This window comes from Hypoxylon fragiforme, assembly GCF_022984875.1.
Source record: "Hypoxylon fragiforme strain CBS 206.31 chromosome Unknown GGS25scaffold_8, whole genome shotgun sequence".
Lineage (NCBI taxonomy): Eukaryota > Fungi > Ascomycota > Sordariomycetes > Xylariales > Hypoxylaceae > Hypoxylon > Hypoxylon fragiforme.
Genome location: NW_026054763.1, coordinates 1,994,053 through 2,019,230, shown reverse-complemented (window position 1 = coordinate 2,019,230; position 25,178 = coordinate 1,994,053). Strand labels below are relative to the sequence as shown.

At 47.8% G+C, this 25,178-nt stretch overlaps 6 protein-coding genes across 6 annotated transcripts; 5 read left to right on the top strand and 1 right to left on the bottom strand.

Moving 5' to 3' along the window:
- The first annotated feature begins 2,804 nt into the window (after nt 1–2,804).
- On the top strand, nt 2,805–5,213 carry GGS25DRAFT_504204 (uncharacterized protein). The gene is made up of 3 exons (XM_049262113.1): nt 2,805–4,339; nt 4,420–4,589; nt 4,650–5,213. Exons 1-3 carry the CDS (start codon nt 3,419–3,421, stop codon nt 4,951–4,953), a joined length of 1,395 nt encoding a protein of 464 aa, XP_049113994.1. The 5' UTR covers nt 2,805–3,418; the 3' UTR covers nt 4,954–5,213.
- Nucleotides 5,214–8,754: 3,541 nt separating this feature from the next.
- Nucleotides 8,755–11,681, top strand: GGS25DRAFT_534175 (uncharacterized protein; the record flags this gene model as incomplete). The annotated part of the gene is made up of 2 exons (XM_049265738.1): nt 8,755–8,875; nt 9,246–11,681. The coding sequence occupies 2 exons, from the start codon at nt 8,755–8,757 to the stop codon at nt 11,525–11,527; spliced, it is 2,403 nt and encodes an 800-aa protein (XP_049113993.1). The 3' UTR covers nt 11,528–11,681.
- A 935-nt stretch (nt 11,682–12,616) lies between these two features.
- Nucleotides 12,617–14,017, top strand: GGS25DRAFT_504196 (SCO1 protein). The gene is made up of 2 exons (XM_049262112.1): nt 12,617–13,205; nt 13,351–14,017. The coding sequence occupies exons 1-2, from the start codon at nt 12,741–12,743 to the stop codon at nt 13,777–13,779; spliced, it is 894 nt and encodes a 297-aa protein (XP_049113992.1). The 5' UTR covers nt 12,617–12,740; the 3' UTR covers nt 13,780–14,017.
- A 119-nt stretch (nt 14,018–14,136) lies between these two features.
- GGS25DRAFT_504194 (putative HAD superfamily hydrolase) lies at nt 14,137–16,012 on the top strand. Its single transcript, XM_049262111.1, has 2 exons — nt 14,137–14,501; nt 14,586–16,012. Exons 1-2 carry the CDS (start codon nt 14,290–14,292, stop codon nt 15,652–15,654), a joined length of 1,281 nt encoding a protein of 426 aa, XP_049113991.1. The 5' UTR covers nt 14,137–14,289; the 3' UTR covers nt 15,655–16,012.
- Nucleotides 16,013–17,318: 1,306 nt separating this feature from the next.
- On the top strand, nt 17,319–20,143 carry GGS25DRAFT_420889 (kinase-like protein). The gene is made up of 2 exons (XM_049258559.1): nt 17,319–19,005; nt 19,081–20,143. The coding sequence occupies exons 1-2, from the start codon at nt 17,485–17,487 to the stop codon at nt 19,897–19,899; spliced, it is 2,340 nt and encodes a 779-aa protein (XP_049113990.1). The 5' UTR covers nt 17,319–17,484; the 3' UTR covers nt 19,900–20,143.
- A 709-nt stretch (nt 20,144–20,852) lies between these two features.
- On the bottom strand, nt 20,853–22,286 carry GGS25DRAFT_420885 (uncharacterized protein). Its single transcript, XM_049258558.1, has one exon. It carries the CDS (start codon nt 21,884–21,886, stop codon nt 21,350–21,352), a length of 537 nt encoding a protein of 178 aa, XP_049113989.1. The 5' UTR covers nt 21,887–22,286; the 3' UTR covers nt 20,853–21,349.
- Nucleotides 22,287–25,178: the final 2,892 nt, after the last annotated feature.

Below are 25,178 nucleotides of genomic sequence, written 5' to 3'. Positions count from 1 at the left end.
CTATTGTTCCTGTATGGAATACGTGATCCTGCTTTAGTCTGGTTCGACTGCATTGGACTACCGGGCCTAAAAAGACAATGAACATTGTTGAAATCGAACGTCCATGATAAGTGCGACTTCCCGTAGAATGCGGTGATAGTGATAGAAGCCGGCATATACACACTTACCATGCATACCTACCTCATACCAAGCAGCCAAGGTGGCGGCGACACCTTCAGGGTCCTCTATGGATCTAGAGCTATGACCTTACTGTACCATGGAAAGATAAATAGGAGATAAACGATTCGCAACATTGAAGTTAAGAGATCCATATCGAACCCACTGTATGGCACGACAGGAACTCCATTTCTGCGATCGGCATTGCATGCTGCAGGTCCACCAGGGGTAATGCTACCAGCCTCACGGATTCGGGCCTGATTGAAAAAGTCTTCCGCATAGCCATTCTTCGAAGCTAATGCAAATGCAACCCCTAAACATCTGCATTTCGATAGACCCAAAGTCTCGGGCTCACGCCGAAACGCACCGAGCGCCAGCGTCAATAATGCCTCAATGTATGTGAAGTCCAAGACTCCAAGAGGTGAGGTTAATTCCTAATTGATCTTCATCTTCGGGAGGTTGCTGAAGTTGGTGCTTGCCGGCAGTCAATAAAGTATTATATCCTCATATAATAATAAAAAAACGAATTTGCTTGATATGAATTATTTATTATTCCAAGACAATAGTCGGATAAATAATATTAGTTGAGGCTCTCGCTCTTCTTCCAGGTTTTGTGCAAGCTGCCTCCGTTGGGGGAATAAGAAGATAAGAAAAAAAAAAGTCAGCGGAAGAAGAAGAAAAAAGTCACGACTATGAAGTGTATGTAGTTACATAGGTATGAAAGAAAACAAAATGTTTTTTTTTCTTCAGGTTAGTTAAGGTTAATAGTTAGTTATCTGTATTTTTGTTTTTACAGTGAATTACCCCTGTCTCTTACTGGTACCATGTACGCTGCAGGGGCTTCTTCTACAACTACATTCATGCCCAGGTGATAGAAGTGTGCCTGAGATAGCCTATTAAAGTCAAAAATGGGGTATGTATGTGTACACCTCCAGCTATGAACATTGAATAATATGCATACATATGTAGTTAGTACATGTATGTAAGAATCAACTTGAATGTACGACGGGAATAAATTGCCGATGTGTGCTTCGTATCACGTGTATTTATCCTTTAACCTTCATCCTTCTAATGTTGTTTATGACAGTACCTAGGGTACGGCGTATTATACTACACTACCTAGTGCCTAGTTATCTAGGGTATCATTATCATACACAAGTTATTCACCATTGGATTTATGTAGTATAATTAAGTAGTATACCTAGGGTATAGATACTACTAGACTACTACATGTAGTTAATAGTTATGTACTATGTAGTAATTAATGTAATAATCCCTGAAAAGGTAGAATCGATAAAAACTAGTACCTGAACGCGTACCACATGCGAATATCCTTATATTGATTTTGATTTCAATCATCCGATTGGCTAAACCTACCTGACATATCAATGGCACAGCCACGATACTCTGATTTCTTTTCTTTTTCTCTTATTAAAAATAATCAGAAAACCCCTTTCTCCTTTTTCATACTCCGCATAAAGAAATGGAACCTGATCAATTCTTTCCATTTCTCTGGCAGCAATCTGGATAGCCTATGCACAAACCATAGACCCAAACCAACACCCTCGAAATTAACAGTAGTCTTACTGTCTTAGAGTAGTCTTAGTACTAGAAGACTGACTTGTATCATATTGTATGTAAGTCATACCCATGATATCCCCATATCCCCCATCATCCATCGAGCCACCTAGAAGCGTAAATAAAGACTGTCAAATTACCAGCACCGACGAGTCCAGGGCTCACTGCTTTTTAGCTTAATAGGATATTACAACCATTCGATCTGAAGCAGTTTACAATCTGCAGTCAGCAGTGAAGCAGTCGATTAGGTGCGATCAATCAGACCACTACCTCTATATTGAGGATCTTCTTTCCTTTCTTTTTTGTCCTTTTGTCCTTTTGTCCTTTTTTCCCTTTCTTTTTTTGGTCGTTGCAACATCGAAGGCTCTAAAATATGCAAATTTACTGAATGGAAGGGTTGGTCCAATTGAGATCTCCATAGATCTTTTCATCCCAAGTTGACCCTAGCAAAATCCTATTACCCCGTCCAAGCCAGCAAACCTGGCCGTCTTAATCCCATGAAGGCATGGACTGACTATCGAACTGGCAATTTACGGAAGGTAATCAATGTATTCATGTATCAAGCCTCAGCATGATAGCCCCTGAGCCATTTTCAGCCCCGGGGACTCTATGACGGTATCGTGACTATTGTGTAACAGTAACATTGCAACATTGCAACATTTTATCGGTAATTATATACCATTTACTGTATTATTGTTATAGCATATGAAGAAAAAACCGCAATGTCGTCGTTCCGTGTAGTCAACTTTCCGTACCCATCTCGAAATAGTTATCTAAATATCTTAATATCTAACTAAATACATACATATATACATAGCGTCATTCGACGCAATAACCGGAATATGACAAGGAGTGAGAGGCCACCAAAATAGGACGGTTTTGGACTCCGCATCTTCGGCATCCCAGTTCGCGCCAGGCTACCTAGTTTGTTCGTATCGGTCTGCACATAGGCCAACTAGGTTGCATCGTGCCAGCGGAGCCGCTAAGGAAGTCAGGCCCTGCAACTTGTCGAACGATTCAGTTCAATGATTGGGTAGAAGTAGGGCTGTCACAGCTGACAACTCCCCAATGCGTACTGGTGAGCTTATGAGTTATGCCCCCGATCCAAGTTTAGAACAGGCTTCCCCTGGTTCTCCTTGTAGGAAAGGACCGCTAGACGGCCCCAATCAGAAAGTTGCTATGCAAGAAGTAATCTCGTATGCTACTATGTAGTGTATGTACATACACTCAGCGCCATAGTAATACTCTGCTTCTCGAGCTCTTCCTTCACCTATGTACCGCGTGGACACCGGCCTGATGCCGTATTACCCAACTCACAACCAATAATTACACGCCAATTCAGCGTCTAAACGTACGACTTGGCTATACCCTGCCGAAACCATCGGCCCTTGGGTAGAGAGGTATAGACGTGCACGGTTGACACCCGCATTTGGGAGAACCGGGGACAGACTTCTACTGCTACGTAGTAGTCGGAAGTAGGATCCACATGGGTCTGAGGCGTGAGAAGAGATGAGGACCCGCAACAGTTCTAGCGACCAAGTGGTTATAAGAGGTGGTGAGGCGCCGCCATGCGATTTCTAAATAGGGTTCTTTCTTTCCTTAGCGATCTCGATCGTCTGCCGCTCGTTTAAATCCATTTTAGACTGTATATATAATTATATATACGGTAACTAACTACCCAAACATGAAGGTCTCTAATGCTTTGTTCATCTCGGCGGCATCTGCCGCCGCCGTTCCGAATTACCTACAGGATACTTTGAAGGAGACTTTAGAGGATGTTAAGGAGTTTCTTGAAGGGTTGCCCCTGGGCCACTTCGGTCAGGTCCATTCCATTTCGATAGAGGATGCCATCAACAGGGTGGATTTGATTGGAACCAACTTCAGCAGCCTTCCCATTTCGAGCTTGGCCGATTCGCCTCTTTTCAAGATCACTTCATTCAAGGGTGCAGGTGGCAGCAAGGGTGGCAACAAGGACGATGCCGAGAAGGCTACCGCTAGCGAGGATGGCGAAGAGGACCAGACTTTCGACACCGCTAGCACTGACAGCACCGGGAGCACCCAGGACACTACTCAGAGCCCTGAGAACCTCGAGAGCAACCAGAGCGCCGCAAACTCATCCAGCGAGAGCGCTGCTTCCCCCTCCAGCTTCTCTGACACCGAGGGCACCGAGGGTACCCAGCAGAGCGCTGTTGCCGGCACCTGCTCCAGCCCCAACGTCCGCTTCGAGTGGGACGACTTCGCCGCCTCCGACAAGAAGGCATTCGTTGATGCCATCCAGTGCCTCATCGAGAGCCCCGCGTCCGGACGCTTCTCCCCGGCCCGCAACCGTTTCGAGGATTTCGTCCGTCTCCACCAGTCTTACTCCCCCAAGATTCACAGCAAGAGCACCACCCAGCAGACTCACAAGTTCATCCTATGGCACCGCTACTACGTCTGGGCTTTCGAGCAGGTCCTACGTGACGAGTGTGGCTTCGACAGGGCCTTCCCCTGGTGGGATGAGAAGAAGTGGGCTGGAAAGTTCGCTCAGTCTACTATCTTCACCCCTGAGTACTTCGGCAGCCTGCCCACTGCTGTTAACGGCAATGCTATTTGCATTAACGATGGCGTAAGTTACACCAACCATTTCTAACCCCTTTTTTTCAAAAATCCACCAGAAATGAATTATATCTAACAATTTATCTATAGCGATTCGCTGGCCTCCAGCTTTTCATTGGACCCGGCATGACCGTTGACTACCAGCACTGTCTTCAGCGAGCCGTTGACGAGCAGGTTACTTCCCAGACCGGCATGGACTCCTGGAACGCCTGCATGGCCCGTACCACGTACCCCGACTTCCACTCTTGCGTCGAGTTCACGTAAGTCTACTTTTTCTCTCTAGTTTGCAGCATTATAATCATGCTAACATCATAAAACAGTTTCCACGGACAGGGACACAACGGTGTTGGTGGCATCATGGCTGACGCCATCGCTTCTCCCGGTGACCCGTCCTTCTTCATGCACCATCTGTTCGTCGACTACGCCTTCCGCAAGTGGCAGCTCGACGACGCGTCCCGCATGACCACCATCAGCGGATGCGAGGATGCCGACACCTGCCAGCCCCTGACGCTCGACAGCGTCGTCTACCTCGGCAACATCTGCGGCGACAAGTGCCCCGACCTGCCCGTGCGCGACATCATCGACACCACCAACGGACACTTCTGCTACAGGTACAACTACTAAGCCACTTCATCCATAAGTGGTTTTTTTCCCGTAGACGGCTGTGGAGGAGAGAAGGAAGGGCCCCCCTTGTTGAGGAAGGGGGGCTGCCGGTGAAGAAAAAATTCTTGAAAACGTTGTCCCTTTGCTCTTTATAGACTACTACTACTCCTACTAACTATCCATATCAAATGCGCTACCCTCTTTGTAATTACCTACCGAAAACCTCAGCTAGTCGTAAATGGCGACGCCCTGACTGAATACTCTACCGTTCGTTCATTCCATACTGGTGACTCCAATGTGATTGTTGTTTTTCTTAATGTTCCATGTTCCAAAGGCCGGAAAAAGATATAAATAACCGTGATTATGTGAGTAGCCGCCTTTTGGATGCGTGGAAGGTGAGGAACATTGCACCCAATTAATTTATAAACTCCCGACGACGAGAATAGTATTATAGCACGTGGACGATGTAGATACTAGGTACGGTAAGTTTATCCCGCCGGAATTGTGCTCTGCCTGTTGTAATGGGTTGGACGTCGATACTCGCCTCACAACGTTACTTGTCTTATACCTATCTACGTCTATACATTGACTGGCTACCAGATAACAGGCAATTTATCTCGCGGCTACAATATGCGAGCTAATATCTTTGATTCCGTCCTTTTACGACATACACGTGCAAGTCTACGAAGGAATGAAGGATGGGGAAGACCATGTGCCTGTACGAGGGCCGTTAAGGGTGAGATTTTCCTATTTCTTTCCTATCTCTTCCGCATACAGGTTCGAAGGATTCCCAGCACCCACGCCACCCAGTCTTTTTTACGCTGTCGCTGTCGCTGTTTACATGCCTATTCTTATTTATCTGGGTATCTTGCGGTCACCAATGAATACCTCATCCTCTCGTTACAGACTAACTAGTACTCAAAGGATTCATGTGGACCTTTTTTATCATATGTAGGGAGGTATGTTGAACCCCTGCATAGCCACGCGCAGGATACGAAAGAAACACATTACTTACATATGCCGTGTATATCGTGCATGCAGTTTTCAACGATTTCCCCCCTCTCTTGCATGCAGAGTAATAGCACCTATTACTGACAGTGTACCTACCTCACCGCAGTTTAGCGAGCAAACGCGGACATCCCGACAACGCCACACCGTTTCTTAGAGGCTATCGCGAAATATGCTGGCCTTGTTTGTCAATTTAACCTACTGGTCTAGGTGCCTCGCTTCCTTAGTATTACCTGAAGTCGCTTGACTCTGGTAGAAGCTACCAAGGGCACCTAGTAGTTAAAGTTCTAGAAGTTCTCAGGCCTGCTAAACTTAGAGATGCCCATTGCCCAGCATATAGTAGGTATAACTACTATGTATATGTAAAATTACTAACTACGTACTGGGCAGGTAGGCAGGCAAACTATACGAGGTCTTTGGGCAAGCCGCAAAACACTAGACTGGAAGAAGTCTAAGAAGTCATATGACACGGCAAGATTTAAGGGGTTGGAAGGCCGGGACTTCTGATACTACCCCGCCTACGTCGTTGTAACTTGTAAACCTTTGAAGGTCGCAGCTAAAATATGTAGGATGTGAGAGCTTCAACGGTGACTAAAGTCTTACATAGGCACTTGAGCTTTTGATTGGCCAATGCATCTGGAGTTATATAGGTGGAGGGACGGGTCGTTCCTCGAAGCTTTAAGTTTTGTCGGGTCTTTGAATTGGAAACGGTTTACTAACGGGTTTGATATGAGCTCATCGACATTGAAGTCTTTTTTGACCAACTACCTAAGGTAATTATTCCAAGATTTCATTTTTTTTTATATTGTCATTATCAGGATTTTGTTGTATGTACATGCGTCTATTACTTGAAGTTACCCAGGTACCTGGTATTATGTATCATGCAAACTGAGTTTGGGCTTACTGGATACGTGTACCTCCTTCTAATTTCGTATTATTGTCGGTCCTTCCTTCGGGTTAGCAGAGGGACCATATTCCTTTTTAAATTTTGTCTTTTCTATTTAATTTTCTCCCCCATAACTAACTAATACTACACAAAACTCTTTGGTGATGAATGTATTATTTCATAATATTCATAGACAATATCCATAGATTTGTCTGGAACTCATTACCAAGACAATTGTGTTAAACTTGGGTTAGTTATCAACTTGGGTCTCATCTGAATGTCTCAAATGATCTCTCGTTAGATCTTCAGGAACCACCCCATCCAAGACAAATAGGGGATAAATGCTTAGTAGGGTAGTACCTAAAACAGACAAGATCTGGAAATAAATATTGAAAACTTTGATAATCCCTGCGAATCAATTGTCGCTAGGTTGGTGCGCTTCCAGCTTTTTGGGACGACCATGAGCCTTGTTAGCTTCTAGCGTCGAGTGGGCCCTCCCTCAGGCTCCCTGGAGTGCCTGCATGACGCTAATGAGAAACGTTTCGTCACTAAATTGCCAACGCATAACTAACTTCTTTTTCTATTATTCTATTATTATGACAATCCAACACCCCATCTTTCTCTTTTTATCCTGTCTGCACAAAGTTATTAATCAAGCAAATCAAGTATTACATAAAATCATTATCTCTTGTGCCATCTTTGCCATCTACCTATGTAACTACATAACATACTGCGCTGTCAACGTTGGGTAGGTCCCTACATATATATACCTTTAGGTATGTAGGGCATTAGGCATACTTATCCCTCAGCTTGGCTCCTATCATACTAGTTCCTCAGGCTGAATTACGTGTTCGTAGCTTAAAGGTAAGCTCTATTGGACGAACATAGCTACGTATGTAAGAGTTGATTACATTTATGTATCAAATGGAATCGACTTTTGACTTGCCATTCGTCGAGTCTTAGTTTGGTAGAAAGTTGGCCCAATACTATAAAGATGGATCGCATCCGCCAGATCAAGCAAATGCATGTAATCCAAAGCCACGGTTGAGTTGGGCGGGGATATATCAAATGCATTTCAAGGTAAACTATTATTGTGAATGTCACACGTCAGAGGGTCGGATGGACGATGGACGATTCATGAAGCAGCAATGGAGTTCTTCAGCCAAAGAAACGACCAGAAATCAGCAGTAATCTCCGTGTTACCTACCTCTGCCTATTCACTCACGCCTTTTTAATCTGGAATAGGGTAAAGATTATGATGATTATGATGCAAGTCTAAGTCCGACAAAGTGGACCGTGCGAGTGAGAGTGTGAGAGCAAAAGGTAGGCAAGCAAGACTGGCAGACTGGCAGATAGGTAGGTGGTACCTTCCAGATGATAATCCATCAAATGTGTCTTTCTGCTGCAGCTGCGCTATAGTACAATACGTACATGTGTGCTTGTTGTGTTGGCACTTTCCTTCCATCTCAGAGCTCAGCTTAGCTCTTTTTTTCTAAAATTCTTTTGGAAAAAAAAACTCTCCCCAAAGGTGCATTGTTCAATGAGCCATTGAAATAGGAACATGCTCTCTTCAATTTATTTTTTAACAGGCCATCAACATTCCATCATTCCCCTACCTAACAAATCAACTCGTGTCTGGCGACAAGGCAGCGCGGGCGCTGCTGTCGCTACTGGGATCGCATGTTGATAAATCGGTCTGTGAGTGTTCATGTGTCTGTGTGTGCCGAGCATCAAACCTGGAAAACCACGCAAAATCACTTCCCTGGAGACGTCGATAAGTCGCAAACGAAGAACTTAAAGAATAAGGCATCAAAAAATCATTAGAATACATCTTTACAGTATCTTCTGAAGAGTGGTAACCTTACCTGCTTACTAGGTAGTAACAGGTAGCCAGCTCTGGGTTTCGCGACTTCAGTCCGTCTCTTCTCATGCGCAACCAGCCATCTGTATTTTCCACACACACCAACATAAACCAACCTCCTAACTTTCCAACCACCACGAGAGGCCGAATCCTACAACCTCAACCTCAGCCTATTTCCCACTTTGAATGTAAGAAGTATCCTTCACAGCATATGCTTACTTGAGGGTACATATTACATACAATTTTATTCGCCATTTCATTCCTGCACTTAGCCACTTAGCTAAAGGCACAAGAACTGAAAGTGACTGAAAGTGTAATTTTTTATCATCAAGTTGCGCCGCGCCGCGATCCCTTCACCGTTTATACCCACACCGCTACCGACTTACCTTTCTAATCGTTTTATTTCTGACACGCAAAGTTTTTACGTTTGGAATTATCAGAGGGCAATTCGGGGGACCACCGCTACATAATCTGTATTTGTTTGGTGGGTTTTATGTGTTACCACTACTAGTGGTATTCTTCAGTGGTAATCACTCACGTTGTCGACTCCGGCTTCAGTCCGCGTTTTTGGTGAAAAGGTAGCAGCGTTGACAGAACCAAAACCCACCACACCTTCTTACGACCGTCACGACCGTCACGAATTTTCTACGTCAATACTACCCCAGCGCCAGCAGCAAGGCCTTGCTCGCCCAGCCTCTCCTCCATCTACTCCAGATCGCCGACTGACTGATACCCCTTCATCTCTACATCGTCTGCGCAGAACCCCGCGCTTCTCAGTTTCACCTCGCCCTCAACCAGACCAGGCACCTCGGCTTGACGCGCAACAAACGCGTCAACCACCAATTGGCCGAGTCACAGTCACTCTTGGCCCCCAAGGCCAATACATTCTTGCAGGCACTGAGCGACAAGATCGAAAGCAACGACCGAAGCTACCGAGAAGGCAGCTCTCACAAGGGAATCTAAGCAACGACTCTGAAGCAACATCTACCCACTCTTCCTCTCCATATCACACAACTCAGTCCACTTCGGACCCGAATAGACCAGAAACCCATCCGGCTCTTCGAGTCTCGAAGCAAACTCACAGCGCCATCTTATATGCCCTTGAGCAGACATTACGTGGCCCTAAACAGATCTCTGACGACCCTATCGAGCTATACGCCTCAATGGCTGATATTTCAGGTGGCAGAGGCCCAGCAGCCTCGAACGGCAATGGCGCTTCGCCAGCGAGACCTACAACGTCACGAGCTCCTATTAGTTCCCCTTCTGGTATTAGAGGGCCCCGCGTGATTATGCAAGAGAGAGCTGCACGTGAAGCTGCACGAGAGCGACAGCGCGAGGAACAAGAGCGGGAACGAATGGAGAGAGAACATGCCGCGACTGAGGCGCGCTTGCAGGAAGAGACAGAACTGAGAGAGGCAGAGCGAAAGGAGGCAGAACGTCGAGCTGCTATTGCCGCTGCTGCTGGCGCTGGTCCATATGGAACCGGTGCTGATTCTACCCCAAGACGGCCGGTCCAAGCAACTACTTCTGGTCGCGCGACAGACAACAGCGCACGCCAAACCGGTCAATCCCGAGTGCCCAGCGCTACACAACCCCAAGCTGCACAGTCGGCGCGACATGCACGAGCCAATTCTGCTGCACAAGGGATACCGCCCCCCTCGACTTCTGGACCTGGAGCAGGAGCAGGGGCTGGAACTGGAGCAGGCGACCCTTCAGGGGCTCAACATCAGCTTCCCCCTCAGTTACCACCTCAGGCGGACGAATACTCGCCAACCGCTATTGGACGAGGCAGGAACTCTTTCCCTCACGCGTTCGAGCGATGGGAAACCTTATCAGCCCATTGGGAAGGCCTCACTGGGTTCTGGATCCGTAGATTGGAGCAGAGCGCTAAAGAAATTAGCCAGGATCCCGTTTCCGCACAATTATCTCGCCAAGTTACCGATCTCTCATCTGCGGGCGCCAACTTATTCCATGCCGTAGTTGAGCTGCAACGCTTACGAGCTTCGTCAGAGCGAAAGTTCCAACGCTGGTTCTTCGAAACCCGCGCCGACCTTGAGCGTGCGCATGAAACTACTGCCTTGCTGGAGGCTGCTCTGGAAGAGGAGCGTCGAACCCGAGTAGATGCCATCCGTGAAGCAGTTGAGCGTGAAAAGGGCACATCCAAGATGCAGAAGCAGATCACTGAATTGCGGAAGGAGTTGACAATCTCCAAAGAGGAAGCTCGACGTGCGTGGGAAGAGCTTGGTCGACGCGAGCAGGAAGAGAGGGATCGCACGATGTCTTTGCAGCTAGGCCAACCTACCATAGTCGGTGGCGTTCAAGTTGTCCCCATGACTCAGGGGGTGGGTCGGGGTGGTAGTCAGCGAGACCCCCGATCGTACGGCCAGTCTGATTCCACAGATTATGCTCAATCACCTACTTCCCCTTCTGCGGCTCGTCCTCAATACTCTCAAGCACCTGCAGTCAAGCCAACGCCAGCTTCTACCAGCACAAACCCGGTGCACCACCAACAGAGCTATGGCTCCGAAGCCACGTACAGCGAAGGTCAGAGAATGCCAACCACCAACCCCAACCGCACTCCTTATACAAAAGGTTCTAATGTTGCAGCAGAGGATTACGACGCGCCCCCGCCCACTACACAACCAACCGTCTATCAGCCAACCGGCGCCGGCGTTCAACAGCCACAGTACTCATCAGCTCCGGACTACAGCGGTGCGGGATACTCGGCGCCCTGGGATGAGATGGGCCCTCGCCACCACCACCCAACACGCCTTAGTGATGTGCTCGAGGAGGAGGAAGAACGAAGCCGAACGAGTGCAAGTCAGATCAGCCGACATTAAAAATAATGGCGAACCAACTTTCTCGGCCTTCCCAACGAGCGAGCTCACATGATCAAGCCTAGGCACGACTAAAAGAGCAAGTTGCGGCATTGGATTCTGTGAGGTCTAGCAAGTGGGGAAGGAGAAAATCCAGAAATTGATTCCCGGCACTTCGCTTGTTGGTGTTTTACTGTCTGTCCTCCACATGCTCCCTGAAAAGGGTGAGGCCTGAATGGGGTGTGTGTTTTGTACGTGTTTTAAGGCTGGAACGAAAAAGGAAAATAGAGAAAGAAGCATAAAAAGGCCTTATGCTGATTCAGCAAGGAGTCTTAATAAGTACGATGATTGTTGTACGGAATGGGGTTTCGGCGGGTAGGCTGGCATTTTGGCATTTGCAAAACAACAGGACTGGCATTGGGCATTGTTTTCTTACATGTTGTTTCCTCCCATTCTTCGCCATGGCCCCCTTCAAGGGTATTCGATGGACATTGTTTTTATTTGAGGCTTGCCCACCTCGTCGACTGTGCATAATGAAATGAATTTTTGGACGCCAACGAACGATTTGCGCGAGGTTATGTGGGTGGTGGAGGCCTGAAGATGATATTACGAAGGGTATCTTGACCTCTATCGTTTCTGCAGACATGACAGAATGCAGTAACACTTGTAGTTATAACATACTTAATAAGATAATGGAATGTGATTCCGCAATGTTGGGTTTTTGCTCATATTAAGACAAGACATGGCAAAATGTGCTTAAATAACGCTTTCGATGATGGGAAAACTCAATAGCTTCAAGGTTGGTTAGGCTACATCTAAATCATACCACCGAGACTCGTGATAACTATGTTCCTTCTATAGGTATAAAGCATTCTTTGTTGATAGATGGAAGGATTGATCATGTGAATCTCAAGTACCCTAAGGTCATCAGTGACTGGTGTATCTCATGTGGCTGAAGTAGTTAAGTGACAGCCATGAGTGGCGTAACCTAGATAAATAGGCCGCCGGGCGGGGGTACTACCTAGTAATAGTTAAGGCTAGTATCGGAATTGACCGTTGACCGGCATAAAATTTAATGTTATCGATTATCTGAACTGACCATCTACGCTGCAGCAGGTAGGTTATGCATGCCATACCAAAGCTCCATACAAATAAATTCAAAATTCACTCCCACCTCTAAGTTCAGCTTTGACGAGTGCTCAATTCGCAACACCGAAAGTCGCCAGACGTCAGGAATATGTCACGCTCATTAACGGCTCCGCAGCCGCTCTTGCGATCCCTTCTTAAAGGCCAACCGCGAGCGCAGCAGCAGCAATGCCGCCGCCTCATCTCTTCCAGCACTACCCCTCCGCGACGGCCTACGACATGCTCGTCTCACCACCCACAGCAGCGGCAAAGCACCACGAACCCGAAAAGCAGCCCGATGGTCTTCGAGCAGCGCCGGTACAAGATGAAGACGGTGGAGGAAGCGAAGAGCAGGTACCGCATGGGGCCGTTCTCGTGGAAGGCGGGCCTGCTGTTCATAATCACGAGCGCGGGGCTGGTGTGGTACTTCGAGTACGAGAAGGCGCGCATGCAGCGCAAGCGCATAGCGGATGCGACGAAAGGTGTGGGCAGGCCCAAGGTAGGCGGCGCGTTTGAGCTGGTGGATCATGAGGGGAGGCCGTTTACGAGCGAGGACTTGAAGGGCCGGTATAGCTTGGTTGGTTTCCTCTTTCCCTTACCCCTGGCTCCTCTACCTCTGTTTCCGATACAGGGGGCTTTTTTTGGAGGGGAATATGAGGCTACTAGCTACTACTGTGGGTAAAGGAGTGTTGCTAACTGGTGCTTGGTGGCGCAACCAACAGGTCTACTTCGGCTTCACGCACTGCCCGGACATCTGCCCAGAGGAGCTGGACAAGATGGCGCGCATGTTCGACCTGGTTGAGGAAAAAGCGCCGAACAAGCTGGAGCCGGTGTTCATCACGTGCGACCCGGCGCGCGACGACCCCAAGACGCTCAAGTCGTACCTCGCCGAGTTCCACCCGCGCTTTCTTGGGTTAACGGGCACGTACGAGCAGATCAAGGACGTGTGCAAGGCGTACCGCGTCTACTTCAGCACGCCGCGCGACGTCAAGCCCGGCCAGGACTACCTTGTTGATCATAGTATCTACTTCTACCTCATGGATCCCGAGGGAGACTTTGTGGAGGCGCTGGGCAGGCAGCATAGTCCGGAGCAGGCGGCGAAGGTCATTCTGGATCATATGAAGGATTGGAAGGGTCCTTTGAGGCAATAGAATGTGATTGGACCCGTTCGTTGATCTTTTGGCCTACCTGTACGTAGGTTGCCATATCACCTGCTAGGTCAAGGACTTACCAGGTACTGTTGGTACTTTGTAGGTATGGATATTGATGTAAATATGCCGACCCTGTACATAGTAAAAATCAACTCTTGCATGATGTACGATGTACTTCAAAATTATGATACCTAAGATATCAAATCTTAGGAGATATTATATGTAATATAACTCAAGCTGTACCGGTAACTACCTATTATACTAGGTATTATTACAGAAGTTGATGAAGGCCCGATAAGACCGATAAAAGCTAATAAAGTTCCAAATGTATCCGCCAATTTATGGGGGCAGGGGTTAGTTAAAATCAATTCAGTTTTATTATGTGCAGGAAGTCATGCCTGAACTGGCCTTCCCTTTATTAAATCTCCTACTACACAACCTTGGAACATAAATGAGTAGTTGTGCCGGCTAAAGGAAGCATGATATGAGGTAATTTACAGTACGGTCATCATGAAGGCTTTTCATTCTCGTTCTGCACAGCTTGGCAGTGCAGTGTCCGGTCATATACTGCGGCCCCACCCTCCAACCCCGTTGAGGCCGATTCGGGCCCCGAGTAACCAGGCATTACCACCAAAACGGCATACTTTCGGTCAATATCGTGGATTCAAGGGAGCGTCGACGGCAGCACCTCCAAAACCACCGTCGTTTGCCTTTGCCTTCGAGTGAGTACTTTCTGCTCCACCTACCTTCTCAGTAGTGTAGGAGAAGCATCATAACGGACTACTTTACTTATAAAAATTTCATAGCATTGATGGTGTACTACTACATGTCGCCAAGCCCATCCCCGGTGCCACCAAGACCCTGGAAATGCTCCAGAAAGAGAACATACCCTTCATCCTACTCACCAATGGCGGCGGCAAGCATGAGCTGCACCGCGTGGCCGACTTAAGCGCCAAGCTTAGTGTCAAGCTAACCACGGACAACTTCATCCAATCGCACACGCCCTTTCAGGAGCTAGTCCGCCATGGGCCCGATGGCAAGGGCGAGGGTCTGCGCGATAAGAATATACTCGTGACTGGCTCCGACGGTGGGAGGTGCCGCGAGATTGCCGAGGGCTATGGCTTCAAGCATGTGATCACGCCCGCCGACATCCTCGCCGCGGAACCAGCCATTTGGCCGTTCGAGCCACTCATGAAGGAGGTATACGCGGCGACAGCGCGGCCCCTACCGTCCCCAAACCCCAAGATCGACGCTATCTTCGTGTTCAACGACCCACGCGACTGGGCCCTTGATATTCAGATCATTATGGATCTACTCCTGTCGTCCGGGGGCGTACTTGGCACATACTCGAAAAAGAACGGCAAGCCAGATCTGCCGGACAAAGGGTGGCAGAGTGACGGCCAGCCGCCTTTGTTCTTCAGCAACCCGGACCTGTTCTGGAGCTCAGGGTACGCGCAGCCGCGGTTTGGCCAGGGCGCCTTCCAAGCGGCGCTCAGGGGTGTCTGGGAGGAGATCACGGACCGGGCGGCGCCGCTCAAGAGCACAACGATCGGGAAGCCGCACGCCTGGACGTACCGCTACGCCGAGCGGGTGCTCAACGCGCACCGCGCACAGCTACTCGGTACCCCACCTAAGAACCTCGAGCCCCTGCAGAACGTCTACATGATAGGCGATAACCCGGCAAGCGACATCCGCGGCGCGAACGAGTACAAAAGTGACGTTGGGACGCCCTGGACCTCGGTGCTCGTCCGCACGGGCGTCTGGAGTCCGGAGCGAGGTGGCCCGCCGGCGTTCGAGCCCAAGGTAATTGTTGATAATGTGGAGGAAGCAGTGAATTGGGCGCTCGCGCGGGAGAGGGAAAAGGGGCGGTATTAAGTGGAGTGACTTCTAATTCTACATACTGTCGATAATCATACGACATTGAATTTGGGTAGGTGCTTGGCCGTCTGTCGCTGTCCCGATTCAAGTGCCCAGGTAGGGAGGCTAGGGTTCTTGCATTTACAGAGGTAGGCATTTCTAGACATTAGGTATTATATATCTAACCTACCTAACTAATGTTTGCTTTACTCGAGTTGAGATGATGGTGCTCTCCCCCTTTTTTTTCCCCCTTTACACATCCTGTGTGATGGGAAAACCTCGCTGATGCTGGATTAATATACATACTATTTTCCAATTCTATAGAATTAGAGTTTCCAAGTTCAAGTCCTAGTCTATTTGCACGTGTGATCAGACATGTCATTCGAAAGTCTTGTTCTGCCGTTGACATAACTAACTACATAGTACGCTAATAGTTATGCAGGCGCTTGTCAACTTCCTTGGCTCCCCCAGCTTTTGAAATCGTTGCGTAAATAACGACGTCATTTTACGCCCACACGTGCCCTTGGAATTGCATATGAGAGGTTGAACAAAGACATACATATATGTATAGTTACATGTCACTTACGCATTAAAATACAAATATTTATTTTAACCTGTTTGATATGTTTCAAGTACAGTATTGTACAACAAGATATATTTTCTCGCTTCACTTTGTCAGCTACATTTTAGTGAATGAAGGCAAGTACAAGACATGAATGAATATATGACGCTGTGTCATCTTCCAAGTTCCATTATCATATGTAACTTGTAAGACGAATAACGAATTGACGGGTAACTTTTAAGGTTATCGCGAGGGTACATCCCCTGTAGCATATCCTGCAAGGGGGTCCCGACATTACGGTTTGCGGTTTGGCGACCGTATGATGGGTCCATTTGCACTTGCCCTATTTGACAATAATTTTGGTTACTAGGTGCATTATCTTTTTTTTTTTTTTTTGGTCTCGCAGTGTGGGCTACTTAGTTACCTCTTATCAGTTGACATCAACCCATTCCAGAAGAAGTTGATCTCATTTCTTTTATTAAAAAAGAAAAGAGAAAAAAAAAACCCATTCGCCCGCCCTCACACCTGGGAGGGGTAAAGTACAGTCTTGTTCGACATTGTTATGTCCAATGTCCATATCTCGGAAATGCAATTGTTTCTATACTACGACTAGCTGCTTACCCCCTTATCTATCTTTGCCTATCACACGTACGACACAGCAGACGAAGAAGCTTGTCATTCGAGAAAGAAGGAGCATCAATCTACAGACAAGGCCTAGGTCATACCTAGCTCTTAACTATCATCCCTGCCCCTCATTAATTTGGAGAAGATATCTGAATATCGACATGTCTGCCTCTACACCAAACCTCACCAGCGATGGGCATCCACTTCGATCTGCTCTGAAGCAGGATGATGATATTGAAAGACCGTCTTCTCAGAATACTACTTCTAGTGCAAAAGGTTGGTTGGTTGGTTTCTTTGCTTTCGTTCCTATTTTCTACTATTCAACATAACTGCCCCAACCGCATTCTATGTGAGGTTACATCTGCTCGCGTGAGCTTTGGTCTAGGATCTATCTATCACTTCCCTCGGAGCTGAGCACTTATGGCTATTCCTCAGCTCAGCTCGGCCATACAAATGCGTGTAACATATCTAATCAGGATTCTGTGGCGTTATGGTGACCGGGTACCTAGTAGGCACCCAAATCAAGGTGTATATAGATCTCTATATAGCAGGTCTAAGCCAACAAAGGCTGCTCATCCCACCAATATACACAAGCCAGATAAATAAACGTCAACCAGACATATTCATGGAAGCTCATGAGTGGGCCCTGAAGCATCCTCGTCATGATCTCCTGGGCATATAAATATCTCTCTTCTCTTCTATCGTATAATGCTTACCCCATTCCAGCGGTACAGATAGCCGAACCCGAGACGGATCAAGTCAGTACGGAAGATACGCTTCCAAAGAGACAGTTTTCAGCTGGTCTTGCAAAGCGCCTAAGTGGCCGTCCAGCCATACCGGACTTCGGTTCTTCCAGATCCTCTATGCTAAGTCAGAACAGCCTGGAGGCGCTAAGTAGTCATACTAGCACTCCGAATAATCAGCAGGATAGTAGCCGCCCACATACCCATCATCACCATCACTCCAATCACCTGGACAAGTTCGTGGCCCAGGTCGCCGAGTGGGTTGAACATGAGCGAGTCAAGAAACAAAACAGGAGATCGAGGAGAGTGCATTCGAGTAGACGGAAAACCGTGAAGGATGATGCCGATAAAGCCGATTCACCACCACAGCTATCTCCCACCCAGCCTGAGAGAAAAAGATCACACTCAATTGACTCTCAATCGAGCGACGTGTCTCTGGACAGGTTGCAAAAGATCATTGATGACAGCATGAGCGCGTTAGGCCTTCACGGGATACCTCATTACAGTATGAGGCTCAGGAAGAAATCCCCACGAAGACGATCTGTTACCCTGCACCGGACAGCTTCGTCCGATACGGAGTACCACGACGGTGACGTCCGGGTTCCAGCTTGTGATGCGGTTTTGGACAACTCCAAGACCTTGGGATACTCTGGTGGGAAGCCTGGCTCCACAGACGATGGCGCTTCGATGTCGAGTAAAAAGGAGGAGAAGGAGCGCAAAGGATGGATTACGTTCAAGAATGAAATTATAAAGCTATCGCATACTCTGCGACTCAAGGGCTGGAGGCGTGTTCCACTGGATAGAGGCGATAGCATTGATGTCACTCGACTAAGTGGTGCTCTGACGAACGCTGTTTACGTCGTTTCCCCACCGGAAGACATAGTGACAAGAGGAGAAAGCGGTAATCTAACACCGCCAAAACTACTTTTGCGAATATACGGTCCCCAGGTGGAGCACATCATCGACAGGGAGAACGAGTTAAGCGTGCTGAGAAGACTCGCAAGAAAGAAGATTGGGCCTCGCTTACTAGGGACTTTTACCAATGGCCGCTTCGAACAGTATCTCAACGCCGAGGCTCTTACGGCAGCGGATCTACGAGACCCGGATACGTCGAAGAAGATCGCGAAGCGGATGAGAGAGTTACACGACGGTATCGAGCTTCTAGACTATGAAAAGGACGGAGGACCTAAGGTCTTGGTGAACTGGGATAGTTGGCTCGATCGGGTGTCACGTGCGGTCATGTTTCTCGATAAAAAGATCCTTTCTGGTGATGTTGGACCCATCAGGGGCCCTGCCGATGCGTGGAAGCAGGGGGGCCTCATCTGCGGAGTCGAGTGGCCCTTTTTCAAGGAAGTGGTGGACAGGTATCGAAAATTCTTAGATGATTACTATAGAAGCCCCAACACAATCCGGGACCGGCTCGTGTTCGCACACAGCGATGTAAGTTCTGCAATCTTTTTTTTTTCCATTTTCCCTTCTTCGTCTAAAAAAGATACCGAGCTGACCACGCACCAGGCCCAGTACGGCAACATCCTCCGCGTCCGGCCCGACGACAAGAAATCGCCCCTCCTCCAGCCCAACTACGAGCACAAACAGCTCGTGGTTATCGACTTCGAATACTCGGCGGCAAATACGCGGGGTCTAGAATTTGCCAACCACTTTACCGAGTGGTGCTACAACTACCACGACGAAAACGCCTCTTTCGCCTGCAACACCTCCTTGTACCCCACGCTCGAGGAACAGCGCCGCTTCATACGCGCGTACGTCCACCACCGCCCCGAGTTCCCACACCCCGGCGCCTCCACCCCGAACATCACCCCCCTCGCCACGCCGGTCCTCCAGCCCAGCACCCCCGCCCTCACCGCCACCATCTCCAACTCCAGCCTCGGCCCCACGAGCTCCATCAAGGAGTTCATGCTGGACTCGCGCGCGCCGCCCGGCGGCTGGAAGGAGGAGGAGCGCCGCGCGGCCGAGGTGATCGACGCCCAGGTCGAGGCCCTCATCGAGGAGACGAGGATCTGGCGCGTCGCGAACAGCGCGCAGTGGATCGCGTGGGGCGTCATGCAGGCCACGATACCGGGGTTCGACGACGACGTCGGTGGTGAGAAGGCGAAGGACGGCAGCAAAAATGCTGCAGCAGAAGGAAGTAGCAGTGGTGGTGGTGGTGGTGTCCAAGACGAAGAAGACGCCGAGGCAAGCGAGTTCGACTATCTAGGATACGCCAGAGAACGCGCCCTGTTCTTCCTCGGCGACTGCGTCAAGATGGGTGTCTTGAAAATCGACGAGTTGCCTGAGGATGTTAGGGGGAGGCTTAAGTATGTCGTTTATGAGTAGGTAGGTACCTAGGTACCTAGTTGGGCAAGTATCTAGGTTAGGTATGTAGCTACTAGCTAGGTAGTTAGGTAGTTAGTTGGGTAGTTATGTAGGTGCAGCGATGATTAGCAAAATAACGTTGAAGTAAAATTAATACTGCATAACTACCTAGGTAACTACCTATGTAGTAGAAACCTTGAAAGCTTGCGGTGAAACATTCCTAAATAGATACCTACCTAGGTTAACCTAGTATTTTTTTTTTCTCGTGGGAAATAGTTACAAAATAGAGCTTGTGATTAAGATAGTTACATGACATCGTACCCAAGGTGGTGCAAGGGGTTTGTTTGTTTGCTCGTTCGTAGCGTAGACCTTTCTTCATCGTCGTCCTCAGCCTCAGCTCGAACAACTCTCCGTCAACCAGATGAACGAGCAGGGACCGATTCGAGGAGAAACACGAGCACACAAATAGGTAGGTAGGTAGGTAGGTAGGTAGGCACCTATAAAAACTTGTCTTTTTTTTTCATGAAGAAAGGTCCATATATCTATAGGTATACTATTAAGTAAACATGTACCTACCTATGTAGGTAGGCATTCTTAGAATAAACAAAATAGCCAGCATCCTCAGCCCAAGAATCATGGCTCGTTTCTTTTTCAAAAGGTATCAATAACAACAATAACAATAATAATAGTAACTGCATGAATAAAGGTACTGGGCACCCTAGGTAGGCAGGCAGGTAGGTAGGATGGTAGGTATAGTCCAAAATATCAAGTGCCCTACCCAACTTCAAGAGGTATCTTTTGCGTTTCGACTAAGAAGGGAAACAGAAACGAATTTGTAGTACAGTAAATAATAAATAGATGTAGTAAATAATACTCAGACAAATTTTCGTAGACTTTTCTTTCTTGCTTTCTTTTTTTGCTTGCTTATTAGCTTACTCGCTCTCGTTCTTTCGTTCCAAAAAAGGCGTAATCAATCTCGTAAATAAGGGGGTATTATCAAACTAAAAAAAAAGAAGGGAAGATGGAAGAAGGAAGAAGAAACCCTCCAACGCCGTAAATGTTTCCCCACAAACGTAAAAAGCCGTGAGGCTATATCCCCTTCTTCTTACTTAGCCGCGAGGCTCCGATTCATCTTTGATGAGACAGAATAAATATTATAGATTCCCATCTTCTCCCGATGGCACCAATAGCCATAGAAGAACAGTCTCCCCTCCAAATAGGCGGTGCTGTGCCCGTCCCGCCGACGACGTAATCATCACTTAGATGCTACCAGCCATCTTCCTGTGGTCGTGTGACCTTGTGCTTCTATTTGTTCGTGCCACAGCCTGTGAAAGCCCGCTCTCAACCCAGTAATAGCTCTCCATATACATTAGAGAGCTGGGTATATAATTCTTTTTCTCGCCAGCTTGTAATTATGAGCGCCCTGGTCTACAGAACTGCCAATATAACCGAGTCATCTTTAAATCGCCCTTTAGTGTCTGTGTCGATGGCTTGAAGAACCGGCCTCGCGTCGATGTGAATGGCCGTGGCCGTGACGATGAGAATGGTGGTGTTCGCGCCGCGATGAACTTGAATTCTCGAGCTCGCGTTCTAGGGCTTCGACTCGCTGGCGGTAGTCCCTCACAATATCTCTAATGTGGGCAATGCGGTCAAAGTCGAGCTCTAGCTCGTCGATCTGAGCCATAATACCCTGAAAGCGCGCAATTTCAGCATCGGCATTGTCCACCAGATTGCCTGCGTGGTCATACTGCTGCATAGTCACAACGGAGCACTGGTTGCTGAGGTTCTCGATACGCTGTTGAATTTGTTGCATCAGGCGGTCAAGATGTCGTGCAAGGGCAGCAAGGCTGGAACTGTCGAGGAGAAGACGACCTTGGGAGGAGGCGCGACTAGCGGCACGCGACGAAGATGAGCCGGCTTGAGCTTGGTGGTACCGAAGGAGATTTATTTCCTCATCAGTCAAGCCCAATTGCGTGTCCTCGACGGTATTAGCCTCTGTCGACGGCATGGCTCTGCCGTAGGAGGCGCAGTTTGTTCTCGTGCGTCTCTAGGAGCTGCGTCTGCGTCTGCGTCTGCAGCTTAGGGCTAGCAATCGAAAGTTGTGTAGCGTCGGGATGGCAGGGGGTGTGAGGACGGCGGTGGTAAGCGGGGCGGATTCGGATGCAACGTCGTGTATTTTGGATTTGGAAGAGGTTGCAACACCCTTTGATCAAGCGTCGAGTCGGCCGCAGCGCGCGGCTTCATTGTCTCGAGATGGCGAGAGAACGTGTGTGGACGCTCAAAGCAATGGGATCATAGCAAGTTGGAAAGAAGGGAAGAAGTTTCGTGGAAGTTTCGTGGAAAGTCGGCCGGACGGATAGGAAGATTAATTCAAGTTGGTTAAGGAACCGAGCAGGGTTTCGGACAGGTGATGGAGGGGAGATGGACGGTTGAATTTGAGCTACACCCTAACTTGGCTATAAGTTGTATCCAGGTTCTATTTCGAAATTGGTGTTACAACGGCAAACAACCCAAGCGGGAGTAGTAGCACACCCATACATACGAGGGCCTTGTCTGAGAGATGTTTTTCGCGCTCGCTGCTCGGCGCAATGTGAATCCTTCTGGAGAAGACCTACCTTAATACTAAGGATAGGATATTTGGCGGTCAGCTGCAGTACCAAGATATAGTACCTGCCTTAGATAGGTAGGTAGTTATTTCTTTTTAATATGGATTCTTTTTATTTTATTTTTTTCTTGGGTTCCCGCCGAGGCAAAGCGTCATCCGTTATCAGTCGCCGTGTTTATCCTTCTTCTCGATTAGATAGGTACTAGGTATTGTGATTTTGTGCTACGTCAAGCCGGCGAGGTATTAAAGAATATGTAGGAGTGATGTCTGCCTTGATGGTGTAATGGTGTAGGTGGTCGTTGATAAGGTACGATAGAATTCCCCAATCTTTCAATTCTGGGGAAACTGGAACTGCAACTGGAGCTGCAACTGGAACTGGCGGGGACCAATTGTAAATCAGATATTGTCCATCGTACATATTTGTACATGTCGAATTGAATTATGCAGCAACTTTGTCGGTAAGAATATTGAATATTCCTAGGATGTAAGTAGTAACTATGGCCCACTCAAGCCGACTTGCTGGTTTCTCTATTGTTACAACGCGCCAAATGATACTGAGAGTGCCAGTGAGTGGTACGTTCCCCTGCATCAACAGACATGGTTGACATGGTCGGATCGAATGACGATCCAAGGTTGGCTGTCTTAGACGCTCTAGCGCTTATATGTATTGTATGGTTATTGCGTTTGAAGGTGTTCCAACTTCCAACGTGGTATTGTGAAATATTCGAAGTGCTAGATTGGATAATAGTATCATAATACCTTGAAGGTCGGAAGCTTTTCCAGCTTCACTCACCTAAGAAAGATATGTAAAATTGGCAATCTGAGTTGGTTTATGAACACATGAGGGAAAAGAAAGAAATCAAATTTAAGAAATACAGAATTGGGTTTAGAAAGATATACTATTCATATATCCATGTAAATAGTATGATTTATTCTCCTAGTGCCTGCACGTAATGTGTCTCGACTCTCTAGGTTTCAATGTTGTTCATTTGGAGGCAGGAAGCATCGATATCATTTGGCGCTAAAATGCCAGCCATATTACATGTACTGTACCATTATACGTGACCAACGACGTCATAACACTAGTCTACTACATAATACTACATATGTAGGTACTACCTAGTATGTATGTATCATTGATGTATGTTGATACATACAACATGTATTTTTCATTCTTCACAACTTGAATGCTTCAAGTTGAGCCTCATCAACTTATATAACATGGGACATCAATATGCCACCTATCACTACCTAGTACCTTCCTTAGCCTACACTTACAGCTAGAGCTAGGATCGACCTATGCTTACCCTCGATCGTAGGGCTCTCTGCAGCTAAATCTACCTACGACGCATTGCCCGATACGCCGTTCGGCACATATCTATCGAGAAGCAGACGTCGAGCTTCCGCAGTATCAATAGTACTATATGCCTCAAAATTATATCTGGATCTATATAAAGTTGCTTCCCTCGCTGATGCCACCTAGATTAAAGTATAAAGTTGTTATTATCTTCCACCCTCGGATACAAGTACTTGAGAAATTCGCAGTTCTCGGGCTTATATATACCTCCCTAGGTAATTTAGTCGAGGAAGCAGTTCTGTAAGCCGTGCAAGAGATGGTTACGAATCATCTTGTTACTAAAACTGTTAGCCACTTCTCTTTCAGTTTCCAAACATACCGTGTAGATGGCCTCAGTTATCATATAGGGGGGCTTAGTGGCCATGAGACCATTCCTACCCTCATGATATGCCATCCACTATGAAACTCCAACGAGACCTGGCAACAAGAACAGTGACCCAGAGTCTACAAGCACATTTACAGCTCCGTGAGAGCCAACCTCGCCAACATATTCAGGAATCTTACAATTAACCACAACACTCATCGGACATCAGATGGGGGATGGACTGGAGCTTCACCAACGTGATCATCCATGCTTGTCTCTGCCGAAGCACCCGGCGTGAACCAGATGTGTACAGTCAGCCCGGTGGCTTTGGAACTGCGCAGGCCTGCACACTGTACGCATATCATCGTGGTGGGCGAGTCGCAGACCAAGAAAGTCCGCCTCATAGTCTGGCTATGAAATATTATTGATGATATCCTCTCAGCCAACCTTTACGGGAGGTATGAGGGTCTGTTGGGTTTTTCGTATGGTGTCGGTGCAAGACTGGATGCGTGAGACTCAGAATTACGATGACAGCTTACCCGAACGTCCGCGCCTCAGACTAGAATTGCTGTGGTAATCCGCGCAGGCGTGTCTACCAATGGTTTTGTTAGACACAGGCCCACGGGCAGCATCGATATGGGGAGGTACGTAATCGCTCATGCCTAAAAGCATAGGTCGGTAGTTAGCTAGGTGTGTGTATAGGTGTAAGTGCTAGGGATCGGTTCTGTGTGAGTAGGCTGGAATTATCGGCAGACATGTTACTCAAAATTAGCTAGCTAATGAAATCCCCTTTGCTCGATATACAAACTAGAGCCGTGGGGCTTCGAGAAATAGGAGATGGCCCTAGACATCATAGTCTCATCGACCTAGCCTTCAACGGTAACTGCCCGGTGAGCAGTGTTAACACCGAGACGTGCGTTGGTGCGTATGCGAAGTTCGTGCATGTCGTACATGTGAAGAACCCCAAAGCACGAGTCATCTTGATGATCCGAACCCCCTTTCCTCTCCTCTACCATAGGTATTCCTATATCGCA

Bases quoted from the DNA above. Each gene is read 5' to 3' on its own strand.
- GGS25DRAFT_504204 (XM_049262113.1), top strand. From the start codon at position 3,419: ATGAAGGTCTCTAATGCTTTGTTCATCTCGGCGGCATCTGCCGCCGCC. The intron at 4,340-4,419 runs GTAAGTTACACC...ATTTATCTATAG, and splicing joins CTATTTGCATTAACGATGGC to CGATTCGCTGGCCTCCAGCT. The intron at 4,590-4,649 runs GTAAGTCTACTT...ATCATAAAACAG, and splicing joins CACTCTTGCGTCGAGTTCAC to TTTCCACGGACAGGGACACA.
- GGS25DRAFT_504196 (XM_049262112.1), top strand. From the start codon at position 12,741: ATGTCACGCTCATTAACGGCTCCGCAGCCGCTCTTGCGATCCCTTCTT. The intron at 13,206-13,350 runs GTTGGTTTCCTC...CGCAACCAACAG, and splicing joins TGAAGGGCCGGTATAGCTTG to GTCTACTTCGGCTTCACGCA.
- GGS25DRAFT_504194 (XM_049262111.1), top strand. From the start codon at position 14,290: ATGAAGGCTTTTCATTCTCGTTCTGCACAGCTTGGCAGTGCAGTGTCC. The intron at 14,502-14,585 runs GTGAGTACTTTC...AAAATTTCATAG, and splicing joins TCGTTTGCCTTTGCCTTCGA to CATTGATGGTGTACTACTAC.
- GGS25DRAFT_420889 (XM_049258559.1), top strand. From the start codon at position 17,485: ATGATCTCCTGGGCATATAAATATCTCTCTTCTCTTCTATCGTATAAT. The intron at 19,006-19,080 runs GTAAGTTCTGCA...ACCACGCACCAG, and splicing joins TCGTGTTCGCACACAGCGAT to GCCCAGTACGGCAACATCCT.
- GGS25DRAFT_420885 (XM_049258558.1), bottom strand. From the start codon at position 21,886: ATGCCGTCGACAGAGGCTAATACCGTCGAGGACACGCAATTGGGCTTG.